At 50.2% G+C, this 22,255-nt stretch overlaps 1 protein-coding gene across 1 annotated transcript in view; it reads left to right on the top strand.

Annotated features, from left to right (window-relative positions):
• Positions 1–15,693, top strand: part of LOC128277286 (uncharacterized) — a 61,944-nt gene extending 46,251 nt beyond the window's left edge. The window contains exon 6 of the mRNA XM_053015732.1: positions 15,676–15,693. Coding sequence (XP_052871692.1) covers positions 15,676–15,693 — 18 coding nt within the window. The remainder of the gene's footprint in view (positions 1–15,675) is intronic.
• Positions 15,694–22,255: the final 6,562 nt, after the last annotated feature.

Here is a 22,255-nt window from a genome sequence, read left to right as displayed (position 1 = left end):
CAGCGCCCGAGCATAATGTTGGAAACATCATACCAACACACACACACACACACACACACACACACACACACAAACATGCATGCGGCTCGTGCAGGCGGCTCGTGTCGATGGAATCGGAAACTTGCTCCGGAAGCCAACGAAAATTCCGACAACAAAAAACGGAGCCTCTCGGACTCGGGTCTCGGGAAGGTCCCCCGTTGAGAAAGTCTTGTTGTTGAGCTGGTTCCTGGTTTTTTTTACGATATTCAGCATAGCGCACAGCTTGACCTGCGAGGTGCGTGTTTATGATTTCGCACGGCACGGCACGGCACGGTTTGGCCATTCGTCACAGTAATGTGGTGCACCCGGAACGCACCGTGGAACACCGTCGTGTTTGGCTGCCCGTAAATGGAAAATGATAGTCGGCAAATGGTAAGCCACTCCAACAGGACGTCTTACTCCGGCGCTGATAGACTTACGCCGTACGCGTTTCGGTTCTTGTCACCGAGATAGTGAGATAGACCCAGAGACCGCAGCTCATCTTTTGGTCTGGTCCCAGAGCGTAATGGGCATGACCGTCCTGGAAGCGTTTTGGATTTTTTTTTGCTACAACGTGGTCCGCCAAAATCGATCGTTTTTTACCCTAAACATACCAGGTGTAAATGTATGAACGGAGATTTTGGGAACAGATGGCTCTAGCTGCTCTATTTAGTCTTCATAATTATGCTCTTTTGGCAACATTACCTTGTTTTGACATCCGGGAAATGGTTTCATGACAAAAAAAAACTTAAATTTAATTTGGACGCAAAATGCAACTACGCACACAAACGCAACTACGTCTCGTGGATCAACTTAATGTGTCCCAATACGCCATATCCCTACGCTTGAAGGTCCCGGGAAAGTTCCAGAAGATTGGAAAATGGGTGGCACATAAACTGAACGAAAGACCGAACAGAAAAACCGAAAAAAACGCATGACAAATTTTGCTCGACAGAAACAAGAAGAAGTCATTTCTTCATCAGATCGCAATTGGGGATAGAAAGTGGATTCATTTTGAGAATCTTAAAAAGTAAAACTCAAAAGTCACTCCGGGAAACCCATCAACTTCGACTGCAAAACCAGATCGATTCGGCACAAATAACACATCGCTCAATAAGTTCGCAGGATGACATATAGATGGCGAAACAAATACAGAATCCTTATGATTTTTAGACAGTACCAACCTTCAAACGATATCTGTCAAAGTTTCATGACATTCGGACTATTATTTACCAAGTTACAGTGTGAACAATTCAATCAACTTTTGTAAATTGAAAAAAATTGAAAAATCAGAATTTCGTGTGCTCATTAAGCATTGCTTTGTGATGGGAAAAAAATACCGTGCAAACTAAACAGTGGCTTGACAAATGTTATTCGGACTCTGCTCCATCGAGGCAAATGGTTGAGAAGTGGTTTGGTGACTTTAAACGTGGTCGTACGAACACCGATGATGCTGAACGTTCCGGTCGCCCAAATTCGGCAGTTACGGAAGAAAACATACAAAAAGTCCACAAAATCGTCTTATCCGACCGCAAATTGAAATTGACGGAGATTGCTGGGGCCGTAAAGATATCAGAAGGCAGTGTGTTTACCATTTTGCATGAACATTTGGGTATGCGGAAGCTTTGTTCGAAATGGGTGCCGCGTTTGCTAACACCGGACCAAAAACAACAACGAATCGATGATTCTGAGGCATGTTTGGCCCTATTTAACCGTGATAAAAAGGATTTCTTTCGTCGCTACGTCACAATGGATGAAACATGGATCTACCACTTCACTCCTGGGTCAAATTGGCAGTTGGCTGAGTGGACACCAGCCGGTGAAAGCCGCCCAAAGCGCCCAAAGACTCAAACTTCTGCTGGCAAGGTTATGGCCTCCGTATTCTGGGATAGTCATGGTATATTGTTCATAGACTATCTTGAGAAAGGTAAAACAATCAACAGCGAATATTACATGGCATTGTTGGAACGATTGAAGGCTGAAATCGACGCAAAACGACCGCACATGAAGAAGAAAAACATTCTTTTTCATCAAGACAATGCACCGTGTCACAAGTCAATGAAAACGATGGTGAAAATGAATGAATTGCACTTCGAATTGTTGCCCCATCCACCATACTCGCCAGATTTGGCCCCCAGCGATTATTGGCTGTTCTCGGATCTCAAAAGGATGCTCCAGGGAAAGAGATTTGGATCGAATGAGGAGGTCATCGCCGAAACTGAGGCATATTTTGAAGGGAAAGATAAATCGTTCTACAAACATGGTATCGAAAAGTTAGAGAAGCGTTGGACTGACTGTATCGCCTTAAAAGGAGACTATTTGGATGAATAAATACAAATAAATACCCTTCAATTCCTACGAGGAAGTCGAAATTGGAAGACTAATTGGTTTGCTTCAAACAACGAAGAATTCTTTCGTCTGGGAATCCGCAATTTAGCAGAGAAATGTTGGAGAAATGTATATCCGGCAATGCCACATGCTTTAAATAAAATAGACTTCAATGCAATAAACATGTGATTTAAAAAAATTTACTTTTATAGTTTTAATCCTGGTAACCCTAGCCACCCACCACAACACTACCGTGTCCAATGCGCCACCTCAAGATGTTATCCAAGTTGCAAACCTGATGATTCCGACCCGATCAGTTCTAGTGTCGCCTTCGAGTAACCGCTTCATTCGCATTGTTTGATGCGTGTGTGTGTTAATGCACTCACAGTTCGAGGATGCTCTCCTGCTGTCTGTCCAACAGTTCCAACACCCCCCAAGCCAAGCGTTGGTTTATGCTGAAATAGTCACCCCCAATTTAGAATCATATCCTAATTTCAATTAAATTTATGATTAAACACAAATACATCAACATCAAACAAACTCAGCCATCCACGAAAACATTGGCACTCACTTAGCACACTACCTCTTATGGCACCGTGTGCGGCGTGTGTGTGCGCTTTGCTGGTCCTCGGCAGTGCGCCTGCCGACACCTTTTTCTCGCATCCAACCCAACCCACCAACTATCCGGCAGGATGATGAGAAGAAGGAGCGGAAAGGGCGGGGGGGCATAAGGTACTTTGGGTCCTCCGCAAAGATGGGGCCACCACCACCACCACGAAAAGTGAAACGTTTCGGGGCCCTTGCCTGGGGGGGGGGGGCCTGTTCGCTTGGTACACGCGCGCAAAAAGGATCAGGAAAAATCAAATATGTCATGATACGGTTTCGCTTGCGGATGCATGGTTTCGTCCTCCGTCTCCGTGTGCATCTCGCTCGCTCGCTCGCTCGCTCTCGTCCTCGAGTGAAAGTCGGGATGCAAAGTGAAATTTCATCGCCACCCATTCGGTTCGGCCCAAAACCGGCGATTCTGCTCGAAAGAGCACAAAACATTGTTCATTGCGTCATAAAATTTACTCCCCGGAGGGGGAGAGACTGTGGGGGCCACCCCGGCACCTGCTCACCAAACTGAAACCGACAAAAAGCAAAAAAAAAAGAAAGCTCGAACTGGAAAGGGAAACACCACCAGCAGCAGCAGCAGCAGCAGGTCCTTTCTGCCAGGACGACGCCAGGACAGTGTGCCAGGTGGATTGCCAGCCGTTGCCGCCACAGCCAGCCACATGGTGCCGATAAAACTGGAGCCCGGTGGCGGCAAACCCACCCCCACCCACCACCACCCCACACCCGGGGCAAGGATAATAAAACGGCAGGATATTTGGCAGGATCTCCCGGGGATTAAGCAGTAAGCGGTAGTTTACGGCGGTTTAAGTACCGAAACCGTGTGCGCCGCGCGGAGCACGGGCGGCCAACAATATTGCAGCATCCCGGCCCCAGCCCCCCGGCCACCACCCCAAGTCACCCCGTGCCGGGGGCCCCCGGGGGCCCCCCCCCCCCCCCCTACCCCGATGGCAGCGGATTTTGCGCGATGAGTTTCGGTTTCGCACTCACTATTTGGCAACCATAGTGGGCCGGTGGAGCCGAGGCCCCAAAACAGAGTCTCACCCAAGGCGAAGGCGAAGCCAGTCTTCGCCTGGCGGGGAGGCGGGACGGACACCCGCACACCCCTAGATGAGCATAAAAATGGGTACAAAATTGTCACATCGCCAGCCGAAATCATTATGAATCGTGCACCGCGGCGGCGAGTCTCTCTGTTGTGTTTTTTATCGTTCTCCCGTTTTTTTCGCTGCCTCCGTTCGCGCGTTTCACCCACCCACCCCCCGCGGCCGGTGACAGAGTGCCCAAAGTGCACACAAAAAGAAGCAGGAAAAAAAAAGGACCCGAAACAACCGAAGCGAAGTGCGCGCGGATCCGTTTTATTGAGTTCCGAACTGCCGGCGGCGGCGGCTGTCTGCCTCGAAACGGCTCGAAAGTGAAAGGAAATAAAATTCGCACTGAATTATGTAGCACATCATGCACAGGTGCCCTCCCCACCCCCCACGCACCCACCCACCGCCCACCCGCACGCCAGCTTCGTCAGCGTCGGAAAGGGCCACATAAATTGAAAATTGAATTATTGCTGAGCGCGTTAGGGGCAGCGACGCCACACTTGATTCATGCTCTCGGGCCACCCCTCCCCCCACACCCCTCCCCTTGAGAAGATGCGGTGCGGTGTTTTCGGTTGGAGGTCGCCCGCCGCTTATGTTTATGTCGCATTGTTTCGCTGTAACGGCGAAACTTGGAGCGCGAAGCGCGCGCGCGGGCGCTTCATTACTTTTTCATGACGACTCTCCACACTCTCCGTGCCAGAGGACCCCAGAGCATCCAACCCCCCACACCCCCTCTCCCACTCGTTCCCCCCCCCCTCCCCCTGGGGAAGGACACTCCATAATTAAACTTCACGCAAAGGCGCCACGAGCCGAGCCGTGTTGAAAGTCGCTCCGGAAGTGCTGGGCTGGGCTGGGCTTGGGCCTGGGCTGGGGTCTCCTTCGGGCACTCCTTACGCTCGCCCGTAACCGAACGGCTCGAAAAGTGCCTACCGGTGCTACGATGTAACACACTTTGACACACGCGTATACACACGTCTCGCCGGAAACCACCAGCACACTCTCGTGAGACGCTTTCCTCGCGACGCGGTGAGTCCCCGCGGTGAGACACGCAGTGAGGCGGCCCAAGGTTGCGCGTCTCACCTGTCAATTATATATTTTGTTTGTAAACACTAATTTTGTTCTGGCGTCACCGGGGCGAGCGTTGTTTTCGAGTTTTCGAGAGGAGGTGTTCCCATTGGTCTGGGAATCTCTCGGGTGGAAGACGCCGCGGCGAGTCACTTTCTTCTAGAGGCCCCCAATCGTATTTCAATCGAGTACAGTAAGCAACTAAAGAACCTAGTCTGATGGCTGATCTACTGGCTGGTTCATTCAAACGTCACGAAGCGAAGCTCAGCTGTTCCCGTTTCTCAAAAAAAAGGATTGGATCCGAAGTAAGCCACTAGCCACATGTCCCATCTTTTGGAGGTCCATAATCGAGGCGGGAAGTAAAACAGTCAGGTAGTCCGGGCTGGTCAGTGTGTCACACAGGAACGGGAGCTTTACTTATGGTCTATGGGTTAGGGAGTGACAATCGTAATGGTCCAAGTATGGTCTCCTGAGTCTAGTGGCGAAGATTTCACGTTCCGAATGGACGCTAACGCTAACATCAACAAACACTTCGCACAGGTGCGTCCTGGTGTAACACTAAACTTCTGTCTTTGTGTTTTCTTTTCTGTTTTCTTCCAGAAAAAACCCTACTGCTGCTCGCCTCGATCGCCGTCCCCATTGGCCTGCGGTGGTTTGGCGGAGCGCCAGACCTGCGGCTGCTGCTAGACATCCGACAACCGTAAGACGCCACAGGAGGTACCAGCCACCACAGGAGCTACCAGCCACCACTGTCTTATCATAGCGTTTCCTTACCCACGCCACCACACGCCCCTTACCGTTCTCGATGCAGTACAGCATAGCCTGTCGCCTGTCGCCCGGGTCGCCAACAGTTTTTGTAACACTAATACGAGAGAGTTCTGCGACAACCCCAGCAAACACACCCGAATCGGTTTCTCCCGGCCCTGGCGACTGGAGGAGAACGATGCCGAAGGAGAACCGATCGACCTTAGCAGACGACGAGACATACCAGTTGAGCGGAGGAATTATGAGATGGGAGTTAGATAGGCAATAAGAGGCTCGCGTGCCAAACAAAACTTTACAGAGTCCATAGCACACCTACACTCTGCAAGATCCCTAGTGTACGCAGTGTCACCATAGAACCCGGCCAGGGGCGAAAGCGAACCCAGCCAGGCACGATCTGTAAATAATAATGAACAAACTGCAGCGTAACATTACCTACCCATTAGCCTGCCCATCGGAAGATAGCAAACCCAGCCCCACACACCCAAAAGGGGAAGTGCGCCAAAGTTGACGAACAAATACGCCAAATATGCAGGCCAAACATACCAGTGAAAGGTAGAAAGCCAAACCGACGGCCAATCACCATTCTCTGTACTAAACGCAAACACACTCGCGCACACCACGGTCATTTTTGTGTTTTTTTTTGCAAACACACACACACACGCACCCACTGTAGGCGCCCACAGTTTCCGGTTGTCAGCCTATTTAATTCCCAATTGTCCGGCGATATGGAGGAGTCCGGACTTCGGAGTAAAATTAATCTGCCAGAGCGAGCGAGAGAGAAAGATGACACGAAATGTACTCACTCCTCATCCCACTCCACACACATACCCACACACCCACACACACACACACACTGTCACAGCCGTCCGAGTGGTGCGCGCTTCTCCGCATGCGAGAATCACAAAATACAAACTATGAATATATGCAAAACAATTACAATGATAGAGGCTAATCAGGTCGTCACGGTCGCCATGGAGTACTAACCGCCCACCAACCGCTTGATGGGGCGCGGGCGCGCGCCCATCCGTTTGCCTGTGTGGGTTATCTGTTTCATTGTGTTTCTCCTCTCAGAGTAAGAAATAAAAGTCAATTTTTCAGAGAAATCGAACAAAACATACCCAAAAGCTTTGTCTCCTTCGGTCCGAATGAGTTGCTGTTGATCGGTTCTGTATGGGTTGAGACATGAGCACACCCTCAGCAGCGTAACGGGTAAGTTGTCGTACAGTTGTCGTTCACGTCTACCCAGTGTCCCAGTGGAAGACGTCTTCTTCAGGGTCTTGTTTCGTGCAATCAAGATCTTCAAAGCCACGGACGAGCGTTTGATCAGTTGCCCCATCAACTGAGGGAACGTGTCAGATGTGGTTTGCGCGGTGTAAAAGTGGTGATTTTGGTTTGCAAGACCATCGAGCGACCTGGACAGCCAAAAAAGTTTGATGGTGAAGAATTGGTAGCATTGCTCGGCATTGCTCGGACCTGGTGAACCAGATCCATCGCAACCAAAGTGAAATAATCACTGTGGGATATGAAAGGCGTGGTGTACTATGAGCTTTTACGTCCTAATGAAACTATCGATGGACAACGCTATCGACCGCAATTAATGCGTTTGAAGCAAGCTTTGGCCATAAAACGACCAGAATGTGATAAAAGGCAACAATAACCTCATTTTTCAACATGACACCGCTCTACCATACATCGCAAAACTGGTCAAAACTTATCTCGAAAAAGTCGGATGGGAACTGTTACTCCACCCGTCGTATTTACCAGATATTGCTCCTCAGGACTGCTACTTGTTCCGTTGCATGAGTGACGATTTGGCAGTGGCTCACTTTTTGAAAGTATTGAAAAATGGACCTCTGATTGAATCGCTTCTAAAGACGAGTACTTGTATCGACATGTCATCCGGGAACTACGTTAAAGATGAGAGAAACTAGTAGCTAACAACTGACAATACTTTCATTAAAGTATTCACATGTTTTGTTGGTGCAGTTAGGTCACAACTGTCGAATAAAAACCGCGTAAATTAAGTCCTAATAGCATGTTCATAGTTTATACTGCTTAGTTTATACTATAGTTTAAATGTACCAACCGCACCGAGCACAAAATGGCAATCAGTCATCCTAGGTCTGAACCGGATAGCCTTCAAACGACCTATAGAGCACGATTCCAGCCGCTATCCGCGGCTGACTTGGCAATGTTTCGGCTCATTTCAAGCGAAGCGCACGTTTGGGGACGGTATTATCTGGTATCGCTGTAATAGCTGGAGAAATCGATCACCATTTATCGCAGAAAGGATGTCGGAACCGAAGCCGTTCTTGACGATTCGTGATTAATGCGGCGTGGCGTGAGACATTGTGGTGAATCCTTTGGAAGTGACTTGGAAGCTTTAGGTCTAAAATTCTTGTACGCTGAGAGATTCTCAAGCAGTTCAGTTTGCCTCCGCACCATTTGGGGCAAATTCATTAACGAGTGCTGGACGTTTGAATCCCGACGGAACATGAATATCGGACTACTGCCAAGCTTTGGCGTGTCCTTCCACAGTTCACAGCGACAATTAGGGCCGCGAGCTCACGGAGGACCGCGGACGATCCGACAAGATCCGGACGATATTCCTTTCCCGGCTTGACCCAACCGATGACGGGTAACATTCTCCGGCGCCGGGTTATGCCTTCTAGAAGCTCGGGCCGGTAGCCGTGGCAACCCCCGGCGGTTCGGTCGTCCGGGAAAAAAGTGTATCCGTCTTTGCCGAAGCAAACAGAGTACGCGATGATACCACACCCACCCACCGGCATGCCGGGCGTCCTTCCGCCGTTGTTACAACTGCAGAATTATAACCAAATATTTAACTAATAAATTGTACTTCTTGGAAACCGGCGGTAGGGTCGGTTCACCCTTCGCCGGACACGCCGTCGTTTGGCCGGTCCCTTCGGGCCGTCGGGTGTCTAATAAAAAATGCGCATGAATTTATTATCAACCCAGGCTTAGCGGGTGGTGGCATGGCATGCTCCAGTCCTTAGCAATGTCCCCTCGGTCAGGAGGAGCTCGGTTCTACGCGCTAACAGGATATCAATATCAACGGATGGTTTTGCAGGTCCAGCTTTTGAAGGTCGCTCGAACCGCGTTGATTGACGTCTTCGTGTCTCTCTCTCTCTGTCTCTCTCTCTTTTACCCTTTATATCTCGTGTAAACAGGTCGTTCGTATCTCACTTCAATATGTCCGTGAGTCCGCGTGACCTGCTCAGACCAGCCCATTCAATCTGACAAGCCGACAGATGGCAGCGTTCTCGTCAGCCGTTTATGAATGGCACTCAGAAAGGGTCATCAGCTGGTTTCCAAGTCTTCCTGAAGACAAACCACATATCAAAAAGCTTTGGCAATGGAATCATCTAATCTAATCTAAGTTACACGCATTAATTGCCATGCATTCTGTCAATAGTGCATTGATTAAAGCAAACGTGGACTCATTTAAACGATGACATTTGAAACTAAAGATTCGGTTGTTAAAATTATAATGATTCGAGAAAAGTGGAAGCGGAAAAGTTGCCGTATCGCTCAAATCATATCTCGAGAATTCAGTGGAATTTAACGAACCATTTGGTTCAAATTTAACTGAACCAAATTCAGCAGAAAACCAAGATAATGAATTATGTTGTAATGTTTTTTTTTATACTTTGAAAATTAAATCGAATGCATTATGAATCGCATATTGTGTTCGTTTTTCAGTCAAACGACAAAGTCGCGTGCGTTCGATTAACGCCCATCGTACGCCATGAACCGGAATTTGACTTGATTCCAACGGAACAACACGCTTGGTCCGTCGTCTGTATAGTAGTAGTCTATTTTTCATGTTTCATTTGGTGGTTTACATAGTAGCTTGCCAGTTGGCTCTTAATGAGTACAGTTTCCTTCTCCACATTATCGTATGAATGTGAGACCTAATCTTGTGGAAACGCATTTTTCGTTACTTAACCCTGGTTGGTGGCTGGATACGAAGATGCAGGAAAACTTTGTACAAAAAAAACCCTGCGGTGGTTGGTTTTAAAAATAACTTAAACATAACTTAATTATTTCCTTATCTAACTTAAGATTATTGGCTTTATTTTCTAACTAATTTACATTTGGTTGGGCAGCTTGGGTACTTGTGTGTTCTATTATTTCCTGTACTATTCTGTTGTTTGGATGGAAATTCTGTGTCAACTTTGCAATGTGTTGGTGGAAAGTGGGGGTGTTGTCCATTTTATGAATGTCTGTTGTTCTGAGGTTGAGGATGGTTGTTAGAAATTTGTTCTTGATTATTTGGAGTTTTTGTAAGTGTGTTTGAGCGGAACAGGACCAGATGGGAGCCAGCGTATGACATGATTGGTCTGATTAACGATTTGTAGATAAGGATTTGGTTTCTTATGGATAGTTTGGGTTTCCTGTTGATGAAGCAGTATGTGCTTCTGAATATGTTTTCGCATTGAAGACCTATGCTTTCGATATGTGTTTGGAAGGTTAGACGCTTATCGAGAAGTAATCCTAAATATTTTGCTGATTGTTTCCATAGAATTTCGGTATTATTTTTTAACAACGGCTTGCGATTCGGCGTTGGCTTGTGCATCTTGTGAAGTATGTGACCTCAGATGAAACTTGTGTGGAGGTATAGTTCTTTCGTTCTACCTGGCCCGGCTATGTCGCCGACCATGGAATAATAAGACCCTTCTTTACTGTTGAAGGTCTACTCTGCGATTGTCTTTATTCATTATTTTCGGTGCGTATTTATGTGTTTATACGTTCCTGGCGTTCTGCACTTGGAAGGACACCCCGATACCTCACAAGTCTATAAAGAGGGCTTTCCCTTAGCGCTTAGTCTAATATCTGCTGTCGACCGAACATGGTCGAGAAGGACAACTAATGCCAGCTACACTTGCCTGAAACTTGCCAGCAGTGAGGGTAAACTTGGAACTTGCCAGCAGTGAGGTTAAAGGTCGACCCACTTCGAAAACTTCGTTCTGATAAGTCAACTTCATTCGCGAAGGACATCACGTGTGTAGTGAACAGCACAAATTGACGGTCAAACTGTGGTTTGCAAATGCGACAGAAATGATTGTTGAATGAAATGATTACGTGCAGTAGTTCCGCACCTGCTTCAGACACTGTTTTATATTGTTTTATTTAAATTAATCCGATTTTTTAAGCTACAGTCGTGCGGCCACGTAATCGCGAATCACAAACCATATTTAGGATTTTGCGTAACAACACCTGCAGAGATCAACTGCTCTTTTATTTGTACTTCAACTGATCGTATTTCGCAGCTGTAAATCTGTAAATTCAAATAACGCACACACACACACACACGCACACACACACAGACACACACACACACGCAGACACCCCGTGAACCCGGCCACGGCCACAAGTTCTCGCTGCTCGCTGCTGCTGCTGCTGTTTGCAATCAGATTATGAATAATGAGCAACGAAAAAAGCACTCTGCCATCAACTGCAACGACCCCTAACCGCCTTCCGCTTCCCGTGCCGGCCCGTTTTCCATATTTGATTTTCATTTCCCACCTGTCAGCGACATCTCCGACAACTCATTGCCCAATCCCGTGACACATCCCGGCGTGACTGATACCCGCCCGCGCGATGCAATTTAGCCACAGCGACGGGCGATTGTTGCAATTTTGTTGCCGTCAAATACGGCCCCCCTCCCCTTCACCACTACCCGCCACGGACCGGCGCTAAGCAAACCCAGGGAGAGAGTCAGTGGACAAGTAACGACCAGCGCGATGTGTGATATTGAAATGGGTAAACAACCCGCACCCGTTAGGGCTAGGGGCTGTCAGAGTTCGCCCAGCAGTTGTGTCGTTCTAATTCGCCCGGGTATAGGATATGGTGGGGTAGGATGGGGAATGATCTGGTGGGGTTTGTGGGTGTGTGTGTGTGTGTGTGTCTAAAACAACACAGTTGGCAAACAGCAAAATAAATTACAAAAAATCGGAATCCCTCCGACGCGGGAGTCGCGGTCCCGGTTGGGTGTTGGTCATGCACGCTCACACACACACACACATACGCACGAACATGGTGATTACTCGACGGCACCACAAACCCAGCTTTCAACAGTATGGACGTGCTGGCCACAGCTCGAGAGGTAGCGCAGACCCTCTTGTCCAGAGTCCATTCAGACCTGACTATTGCGACTCCCCGGAGCGACCTGAAGGGTCGATGGAAGATCAGCTTCTCAACACCTGCTTCAAACAAAGCAGCTATATAGACGACCTTGACGTCCGATGACTTGTGAGGAGGTCGGTGGCTATCGCCAAGAAATCGCACACAAGGGGTCGTTACCAGTACTTTGCTCGACTTCTTCGGAGCCGAAGACCACGCCTGCGGAACGATCCTGACATAATGAGGAAATGCCACAAATGCTGGTCCTTCAGCCGAAGGTCCAGCAAACAAATCGTCGTGTTTCTCTCCCCATTAACTTGGATTCCGCCCGATCGTGCCCTATACCCGCTCCATGTCGAAACAGAGCTAGGACTCGTACAGTGGTCCAACTAGGATCCACCAGGGGATCCACCCTGGCTCACACTCTGGAACGTCATGTATGACGGTGTACGATCGAATTCGTGGAAGTGGACCTTACGCTAACCGTGCTCCAAGAGTGCTTTGGAGAGCTGATTCCACACGGACTCCATTTCCAGGAACATCTCTGCTGGAACCATCCATGTACAGAGCACATCATCGACAACCGACGGCAAAAGAGATGAAGGTCCCGAAATCTCCACTCAAGACCACTCACCACGGTGTACCACTGCTATTACGAAGGAGACTGCTGACAAGCCAGGTCTAGCCAGGTGCAGACCTCCAGGTGCCTTCCGTTGGAGGAAGACACCAGGGGCCTGACACCCCGGACAGCGATAGCCGGAAGTGTGCCCGAATAGAGAATTTCCGGTCACGCGAAACTTCCGCAAGTCGAGGGTTCTGGGAGTCTGGCCGCATTGACTGCCACTGACATTGGTCGCTGCCGGATCACCGGACACACGAGCTGTCGCTACCGCCAGTACAGAACCGAGCTCCTGGAAACCCCGAAGAAAAGGACCCCCATACGTGAGTCCTGCGGGAGCAGAGCGAAGTGCGCCCGGAGACCATGGTCATAAATCTTGTCGCCCGTCGCCGGCCCTCGGACGGACGCGGGCGCCAAGCGCAGGCTCACTTCATCGGCTGAAGCTGAACCACCTCGCGTCCCCGGTTCATAAATAATAAACGACCCGCAAGTGTTCCAACAAGGTAGGTCGCGACCCGGCACGTGGCCAATCGTTGGGCCTACGCCTGCAAGTATGCATTGCGGCAATGTTGGTACAGATAAAGGCGCATGGCTTCCAAGATCCGGGCGGCTTTTTGGGTACAATCAAAAGTGCAAAACACAAAATTATTATCGCTGACCGGTGGCTCTGTCACGCTGCTGAATACTCGCAACCCACCGGTGACGTTCCGTGATGTTCTCCTGTTAATTTCTCGCCGCTTCGTTATTCGAATCGCGCGCTAACGTTACGAAGCGTTACTTCCACAGCCGGTTCGTTTGCTTTCTTTGCCCGTGTCGCCCGTGCATGTTCCATCAGCATCATCACCGATCACCGACACCCCATTCCACTCCACCGACGCCACGCTCGGTTCACTTCCGCCTCCGCCACCTGTAGAACCTGTAGAAGGCTCGAGGAAGGCTCGTGAAAATGGTAAAGCAATCCAATTCCCCCCACGGTGTTGGTGACGGTGTTGGTGAACCACCCCTTTCGGAAAAGTCAATCACCTCCCACTGATTTACAGCATCACCAACCCCAGTCCACCCCCTCAACCTCAGGCCTCCTAGCCCGCATTTAGTGGCGGTCAAAAAGTTAAACCACAGAAAGCGAGTAACCAATCGGTTGACCCCCGCTTGACGCGATTTGGCGTGCGCGCCCCCCAGGCAGAGGAATGCTGGGGTCCCCCTTACTCCCCCTCCCACCACCACCTCGGTAAGGGTAACCATGGATCGGGCCGAGAGTCGGGTCGGTAAGCAAAAACACATGCACACCGCAAAAACATAACCTCGACACACCCGGCACGGCACGGCAGCGGGGAACCCGGGTTCACCACATCATCAATTGTATCCGAGGGGTGGGGAGGGGGGGTGGGTGAAGCAAGGGGATGGGTCTAACCACGACGCAACCCCCTCCCACACACATACACACACGCAACCGGAAAGGGAAATTGGGGAACGGGAAAAAAATCCCAACCCCCCCCCCACCTAAACCCATCGTGCCATCGGCCCATCGTGGTGGGGGATGGGGGGAGGATAGGGTTGTTTACTCCTCCCCAACCCCCCTCATCCACTTCATCCCGGCGGCCGGTTGGTTGGTAACCATCGAGAGTCTCTGTGGTCGAGAAAGCCACCGGAGCGTGTATCGAGCGAGCTGATCGATTGACCACACACTTGCCGCTATCCACCCCTACCCCTCCCCCCTTATCCACCATCGTGTGTGTGTGTGTTGGTAGGTGTTTTAAAATTTAAGATGCTTCGGCAAACCCCGATCCAAGAGGGACAGGAAGAGAAAGCGAGCAATTCGAGCGATCCTGTGGGGCGAAAGATGTGCTCAGCCTCAGCAGGTCACAGGTTGTTAACATGGCCGAGAGGCAGGCACTACACACACACCCCGCATGTGTGTGTGCGTGTGTCCGTTCCGTTCCGGTTGTTGTTGCAACTTTGTGACCACGGTCTGTGGTTAGCACAGACCCACGCCGATGCGATACGGTTGGCCGGCAGCTTCCTAGGCCTCTAGGCCTCGGTTGGCGTGTGTGTGGTCAGCCTCGGACTCGACCTCGGTGTGTTTACGTTCTCGGGTCAGATGAAATTTTGATAAGTGACACAGCTCACCCCCACAACGCTAACCGGTTTGAGGACTTACCGACATTGACACCGGACCCGAGACCCCCGGACCGACTCCGAACCCACCACGGCCGAACCCCGGCCACCCGTTACGCATGTTAGTCTAATTAAGGGCCATTTCCCCATCGTTGCTCGGGATGGCTTTGGATCAGCATCCGAGGATGCTGGGGGCGCCGGGGGGAGGGGAGGTCGCTATTGTGTGGTTTTATATAAGGATCATCCCTTCGAGCTGCTGCTACTGGCAAGAGCCCTCTCCATGACGTCCCAGGAAGGAACTAGCAGGTCTAAAACATGAAAATGCAAACATTTATTACGTTGAAACGAAAAATTCTATTTAATTCAAAGTATGTGCCATCGCTAGATGTACATTTCTCACACATCCCCGCGCTAAATTGTGGGTTCCCAGACGAAGGAATTCTTCGTCTTTTTAAGTAAACTAATTAGTCCTCCAATTTGGTCTTCCTCGTAAGAAATGAAATGCTGCTCAGCCAATACGTGTCCCATCGATGAAAATTAATGATAATCGGAAGAAACCATGTCTGGTGAATACAACGGAGGGGATAGCAGCTCCCAGCTAAGTGGTTTGATTGTATCCTGAAACAGTTTTGATTTGTATGTCATCGGGGCGCCAGGTCATGGAGCACCTGGCGCCTCCATGGCGAACCAGAAGACACGGCATTCTGGTCGTTTTTCGATCAATGCATGGTTCAAATTGATCATTTGTTGTCAGTAGCGATCTGAGTTAACGATTTCACCCGGTTTTAGGAGCTTGTGATGCATCACACCTTTCTGTCCCTTCAGAAAGTCCTTTTTTTGCAGTCCTCCGACGCTCTTTGCTTGTTATGTCAAAATTGCCATTTTTAAACTTTTTAAATCCCCACAAAACGCTATTTTCAGGCACAAAAGTCGACATAGTCATGGACCCTTTCAAAGATCGGTTGCAAACTAAATTTTTTTTTCGATCTAAAATCCTTTGCTTGATGTCAAAACAAGGTAATGTTGCCAAAAACGCTAAATGAGGAGGACAAAATTGACAGGTAGAGCACTCAGTTTACAATTTCCATTTTCAAGCTTTAAGCTACACGAAGCGAAAAACCGAACGTAAAACCAATTTCTAATGCCAAATCATTTATGTTTACATCAAAAAGTGTATATACCAGGGGTGTTCGTTGAGAATGAGACTATTTTTAACATACAAAAAATGTTTATAAAATTTTAATGCGATTTTCTATTTTATTCAAAGTATGTACCATCGCTAGCTATACATTTCTCCTACCTCTCTGCTAGATCATGGATTCCCAGACGAAAGAATTCTTCGTCTTTTTAAGTAAACTAATTAGTCATCCAATTTCGACTTCCTCGTAGGAAAACGAAGGGCTGCTCAGCCAATACGTGTCCCATCGATGAAAAAGAATGATATTCGGAAAGAACCAAGTCTGGTGAATAACGCGGGGAGGAATAGCATCTCCCATCCAAGTGATTTGATAGTATCCTGAAACAGTTTTGTTTTTTGGGGACATGGAAGCCTCAGCCACGGGCAACCAGGCGCCTCCATTTCAGAAAACAGGAACGGCTTTTTGGTCGTTTTCGATCAATGCATGGTTCGAATTGATCATTTGTTGTCAGTAGCGATCGGAATTAACGTTTTCATCAGGTTTTAGGAGCTTGTGAAACACCACACCTTTCTGTCCCATCAGAAAGTCCGTTTTTTGGAGTCCTTCGACGCTTTTTTTTTGTAAAGTCAAAATCGCCATTTTGGAATTTTTTAAACCACTTAAAGCACTGCGATCTTCCAAACACAAGTCCCGACAAGCATTTGGTGCGATTCCGAAGCAGATTTCTTCAAGAGGAGCAGAAAAATAATAATCCCCGCAAAACGTCATTTTCAGGCACAAAAATTGACATACTTTAACCCTTTAAATGATGGGTTGCACACCGAAATAATTTATTTTTCGAGCTGAACTCATTTACCTGATATCAAAACAAGGTAATGATGAATGAACCGCTAAATTGGGAAGTCCCAATCGACAGGTAAAGCTATCTTTTTAACAGTCTCATTCTCAACGAACACCCCTGGTACGTCCGCGGAGACGTAAAACCAAGTGTAAAACCGAGCGTAAACACTGTTTGCAAACGGTTTGTTTACAAACAGAGGATAATGTACAGGGTGTTCCATTAAGACTTAGAGATTGAAACGTCAAATAACTCCGCCATTTTTTAGTCGATTTTGATAAATGAACAAGATTTGTTAAGGGTATAGGATGCCGTTTGTTGATAATTTACTCAGAATACAATATCGTTCAAATGACCGCCTCCATTAGACACACAAAAAGCGGCCCTTTGTTGGGCATTTTTCATTGTTTTTGACAACATTTCGGGCGTAATAGCAGCAATTTCCGCTGTGATATTTGCTTTTAGTTCTTCAATAGTCTTCGGTTGGCTGGCATAAACCTTACTTTTTGAATAGCCCCACAGAAATAAAGTGAAAAAAAATTCGGCAACAATAAGCACGCACTGTTTTCACAGTTTTCATAGTTGAACCATTGTTTTCAATGTAGAGCGCTACAATTTCAGTCAGCTGTTTTACCGTAAATTGCTCCATGACTAAAATGGCATACATTGACATTTAAGAACTTGATTGATTTGTCAAAATCGAAAAAAAATGGCGGAGTTATTACCTGGCACACGAAGCGAAAACGATTTGGCATTACAGATTGCTTTCACGCTCGGTTTTATGCTTCGTGTGGCACTAGCTTTTGACCTGGTACCTTCTCCGCAACGCAGACAGGACGCAACAACAAACTGGGTGTCGTTTAGTGTCTTCTTGAGCAATCCTGTTTCACACGATTCCATCGCAGACCTGAGCGCACACTCTGTCTAAAGGCCGGTCCACACGCAACGATTTGACTGCTACTTTGATCTGTGCAATCACATCGCACAGACCAAATCGTAGCGTGTAGACTGCACCGATTGCACCGATTTGCACCGATTGCAATTGAACCGATTTTGGTCGTTGTCGACCATCGACGCAGATCTAGGAAATCTTAGCCAAAGGAGCATTAATATCTGTCCACACATGTGTGCGTGTGCTGATGGCGGTTTGACATGTTGATTTAAAAGTGTTTAAGGCAAAAGTTCAACGTGAGAATAATTGCTTCGCTTTAAAATCCTTTTTTTCTCTACCACTGTGACCGATAGGTACTCTTGGCTCTTGGATAAGTATTTTTTGCTTTTTCACCAAAACACACTGTGCCAAGGCAGACCAACACAGTGTTTCTTCCATGGCTGTTTCGACAACACTGAGCACAAACGTATCGTATCGGATCAGCGGTTGCAAATCGTTATGAAATCGTAGCGTCCACAGATTGCTACGATCCGATAACGACTTTGATCTGCGCAGATCAAAAAGTTGCAATCAAATCGTTGCGTGTGAACCCGCCCTTAAAGCTCTCCTCCTACGACGCACGGTCGGTCATCGGTTATTGAACGATGAAGCGATCGTTTTCAAAAGTGGATGTAATGAGCGGGCGCGGACGGGATTCGAACTCTTGGCCAGCCGGGCCGGCCGGCGTGCGGCCACGCAGCCCCACACACCAGGGCCGCCGTCGGGCAGTGGCGTGGCGCTGTGGCGCTACTTAAGCCCCCCGTCAGGTGAAGCCGCCGTCGCCGTCTGCTAATTAGACACTAACCGCGCGGCGAAACGGGTTCATTGGCGCTCGCGTTCGCGTGCGATAATTAATCAACGTGCCCTGACCTGGGTCGACCTGGGTGTGTGTGTGTGTGTGCCCGGTGGAGAGTGATTGGCATCCGTGCTCTTCAACGGGATCAGTCAATTAACCACCAAATGGTCGGGCGGACGGACAGGACGAGCCTGTCTTGCTATTCTGGTCGCCGACAGGTCCACTGGGACAAGCGGAAGGGTGGCTGGGACTGGGGGGATTGTAGAGAAAGAGCCTCCCACCTCCCCTACCACGGGGCCCCGGCGCAACGCGCAAGTACCCGACGGCCAACCGGGTCACAGGTTACATAAATCATTTCACGCAAAGTCCAGGCCAGGTGGAGGGGCCCGGAGGTCCCAGGAAGACAGGCGAAGAGAGAGAGAGAGAGAGAGAGAGAGGGAGAGTAAAATTAGGAAGCTGGTGGTCGTCGGTGGGTGGAACCCGCCGGGTGGGCCGCTTCAATGTTTATGCTCCGCTTCCAGCCGGGACACTCATTATTATGTAAATAAACTTAAGATGAAATGATTCGCCGCCCGTTTCACCCACCCACGGCCAGGGGTGGTGTCAGCTGTCAGCGACGCGGTACAGCAGCCGCCCCGGCAGCAGGAGTCGGCACTGCCCACGTTTCCGGTGGGCTTCGCCGGACGACAAACGACGAACTTCCTTCGATGGTAGGTGGAAGCCCCGGGCTTCCCTGGCTCTCAATATCGCTCTCTCTCTCTCTCTCTCGCACTCTCTCTTTCTGGGTCGCTTTCTCGACCCCCCCCCCCCCTTCCCGCCCTGGTATTGATTAGGATAATTAGTTTCTTAAATACTGACGAATTGGAACAGCTTACCAGATTCAGTGTCGGACCACCTCCAGATCAGTTCCTTGATGGGAGGGGGGGGGGGGGGGGGGGGGGGGGGGCATGTGGTGCTGCAGGTGGTGCTGCAGGTGGGTCCGCTGGTGCTTATCTGACTGGGTGGTTCGCAACTTTACACGCCGGTCGGCCAGGACCCGGGCGAGTTTGCGTTACACTTGTTTGCACGCGCACCGCGCACTCTGTAAACACTCCGTCTCCGGCTGCCGGCAGCCGTCACCCGGGTTTGCGAAGGGGGGTGAGGGAGGGGGGTTGGTGGCCCCTAATTGACTGACAACCAACGGGAAATGGGACGGTTGTCCGGCGGGAGAGCGAGCGGACGAAGCGAAGCGAATGGCCCCTGGCCGGCCGATCCGAACAGCAGCATCCCGGAAGAGCATCCTTCGGAACCTGCACGCCTCCATCGAACGGGGAGGGTGGTGGGGAAGGTGGGGAGGGGTGGCCCAGCAACACCTGACACCACAACGCACACCCCGCACAAAGAGTAAAACCGGACGCGATGGCGCCGCCGCCGCCGCCGCCGCCGCCGCCGCCGCCGCCGCCGCCGGGAGCATCAGATCATGGATAATCGCCAAACCGCAATCGAGTTGCCGAAGACCCCCGCACACGCCCTCCACGTCCTGGTAGGGGGGGGCTGTAGAGAGTGGGGTGGGAGGAGGAGGCGTGGTTGTTGGCACGGCCGGCAGGCCGGCCAGCTTCGCGGCAGAATTATTTATGGCGATGAATAATTTCTGCTCATTATTATTGCGCTTTCCCACGACCCCCCCTCACCCGCGTGGGGTCACGAGCAGGACGTGGGGGTGAGAGGGGTGGTGTTGGTACGGCTGGGTGTCAATGAGTTCGACGTGACACACGCGGGGAATGTCCACCCGGTCTGCTGCTGCTGCTGCTGCTGCTTTTGGTATGCGCCACACTTTGACTTCCGCAGCGAACCGGAAAACCTTTGAGCCTCCCCCCCGTCCCTCACCCCCCCCTCAAATTTTCCGCCGACCCTTCTCTCCGTCACGTGCAACCCCCCCGGCGGGGTTTTGTGGGCTGTTTTTTCGGACATTCCGGAAGTGCAGCGGGTCCTTTGCGCAAAGATACAGTTGGCAGCCGAGCGATCGGCCTGTGGGTGAGGTGAGGTGTTAGAGGTTTGTGGTGGAAAGTGGCGTGCCATTTGCTCGACGGTAAATTTTCACCACCACCACCACGGGGCACGGAATTCCTTGGAGACGACGCAAAAAAGGACGAAAGTGTTCCGACGTGCCGACGTGGTGGCCTCCGCCGACGCCGCGAATTAATATTCATGCTGTTCATGGGCCAACAACGAGCAACACACACACACACACACACACACCGTGCCGCACATAAAATCACAACACGGCACCACCCCGCCCCCTGAAACGCCCGCCCGAGTGCGAATGGTGCCAAGGCCCGCGCCCGACAAATCGGTGTGTCGTTTGGTGCATAGACCAAACAGCATCCACACCCCCACCCGCCGGAACCGGAAATGCGCCCGGAAAATGGTGCCACGCGAACGGGCCACGGGGGGACCCCGGAAGACGGCAGACGGTGGCCGGGGCCGGTGTGTTCCTCTATTTATTGGCCCACCGGTTTTTGGTTTTTTCTTTGTTTGCTTTGTTATCCTTTTTGTGGGAATACCGTGAAACGTGGCGAAAGGATGGGCTGGCAGGGCAGGGCGCCATCTTTTGTGTGCCATCTTGCACATTGAACGGGTCCAAGGGACCTTGGCGATGGCCAAGGATCAGGAAAAATTAATTAAACAATATTTCCCCGGACATTCACCCGCGCCAATTGCCGGCTGGCCGGCGGGTCTCTAAGAACACACACACACACACACAGTTACTTGCATGGATGAGGTAGGGGGCCGTTCCTCTGTGGGGCAAGGACGAAGGACCACAACTTTATCATTGCCCAGGAATCGTCACACATTTTAGCGCCTCCCCCGAATCACGGGGGCACCCTTCTTCAAAGGGGTGGGTGGGGAGTGGAGAAGGAAACGGGTGCGGTGGGTGACTTCCTTACCTTCCGCTCCCGACCGGGATCCACCGGTGCGGAGCTCATATCCTGTTCGATGTCCTGTTGTTGCAGGAGACCGGCCCCGGATACCCCGGGAAAAAGGATGTTCGTGCAGCCAAGGAAGGCATGGAAGGTAGTGTGTGGGGGTATGTGGTACGGTGGGGGGATAAAGGGTGGCGGCCCCCCCCCCCCCTCCCTCTTGTGTCACCCCCCAGTCCTTGGGCAGCGGTCGCCGTTCTGCTTCCTCCGACTTCGACTGCCGTTGGGCGCAGCGCATCCTACGGGCGACCCACTCACCCAACCCACTGGATTGCAGTCGACGAACAAACGACAACAGCAGACAAAAAAAAATGGCAGCACCACCGAGGGACCTCCAAAGGATGCAACTGAAAACAGCCAATTAAAATACGCAGAAACTTGCTAACTTGGCCAACTGTAGAGGTTTCAAAGGTAGAGAGAGAGAGAGAGAGAGAGAGAGAGCGCGCGCGAGAGAGAGAGAGAGAAAGAGAAGAAATGTCCTTTTTCGGGAGGCCGTCCGTCAGTTTGCGCTTTTTGCTAGGGCTAGGGCCCAACGCCCCCCACAACACTAATCGGTTGACGGCGGTTGACTTATCAATTAATCGTCCTTTGCTTTGGGGCGCGCCCATTAATAACCGATTGTGACAATTTGTCGTTTGGTCCAATTGTTGGTCCGACGGTCGGTCGGACTCACGGACGGACAGTTGTGGAGGACCTGGAGCTGACCTGGGGGCCTGGTTCCTACGGTTTGTTGTTGTTTGTGCTAGCTGCGCTTTTGAAGCCCTGTTTTGCAATGTTTTTTGTGCTACAAGGATCTTTCACTGACTGTCTTTCATTGGGGACAAATTGGTGCGCTGT

This window comes from Anopheles cruzii, chromosome X (genome assembly GCF_943734635.1).
Source record: "Anopheles cruzii chromosome X, idAnoCruzAS_RS32_06, whole genome shotgun sequence".
NCBI classification, from domain to species: domain Eukaryota; kingdom Metazoa; phylum Arthropoda; class Insecta; order Diptera; family Culicidae; genus Anopheles; species Anopheles cruzii.
This window is presented reverse-complemented; position numbering and strand designations above follow the sequence as displayed.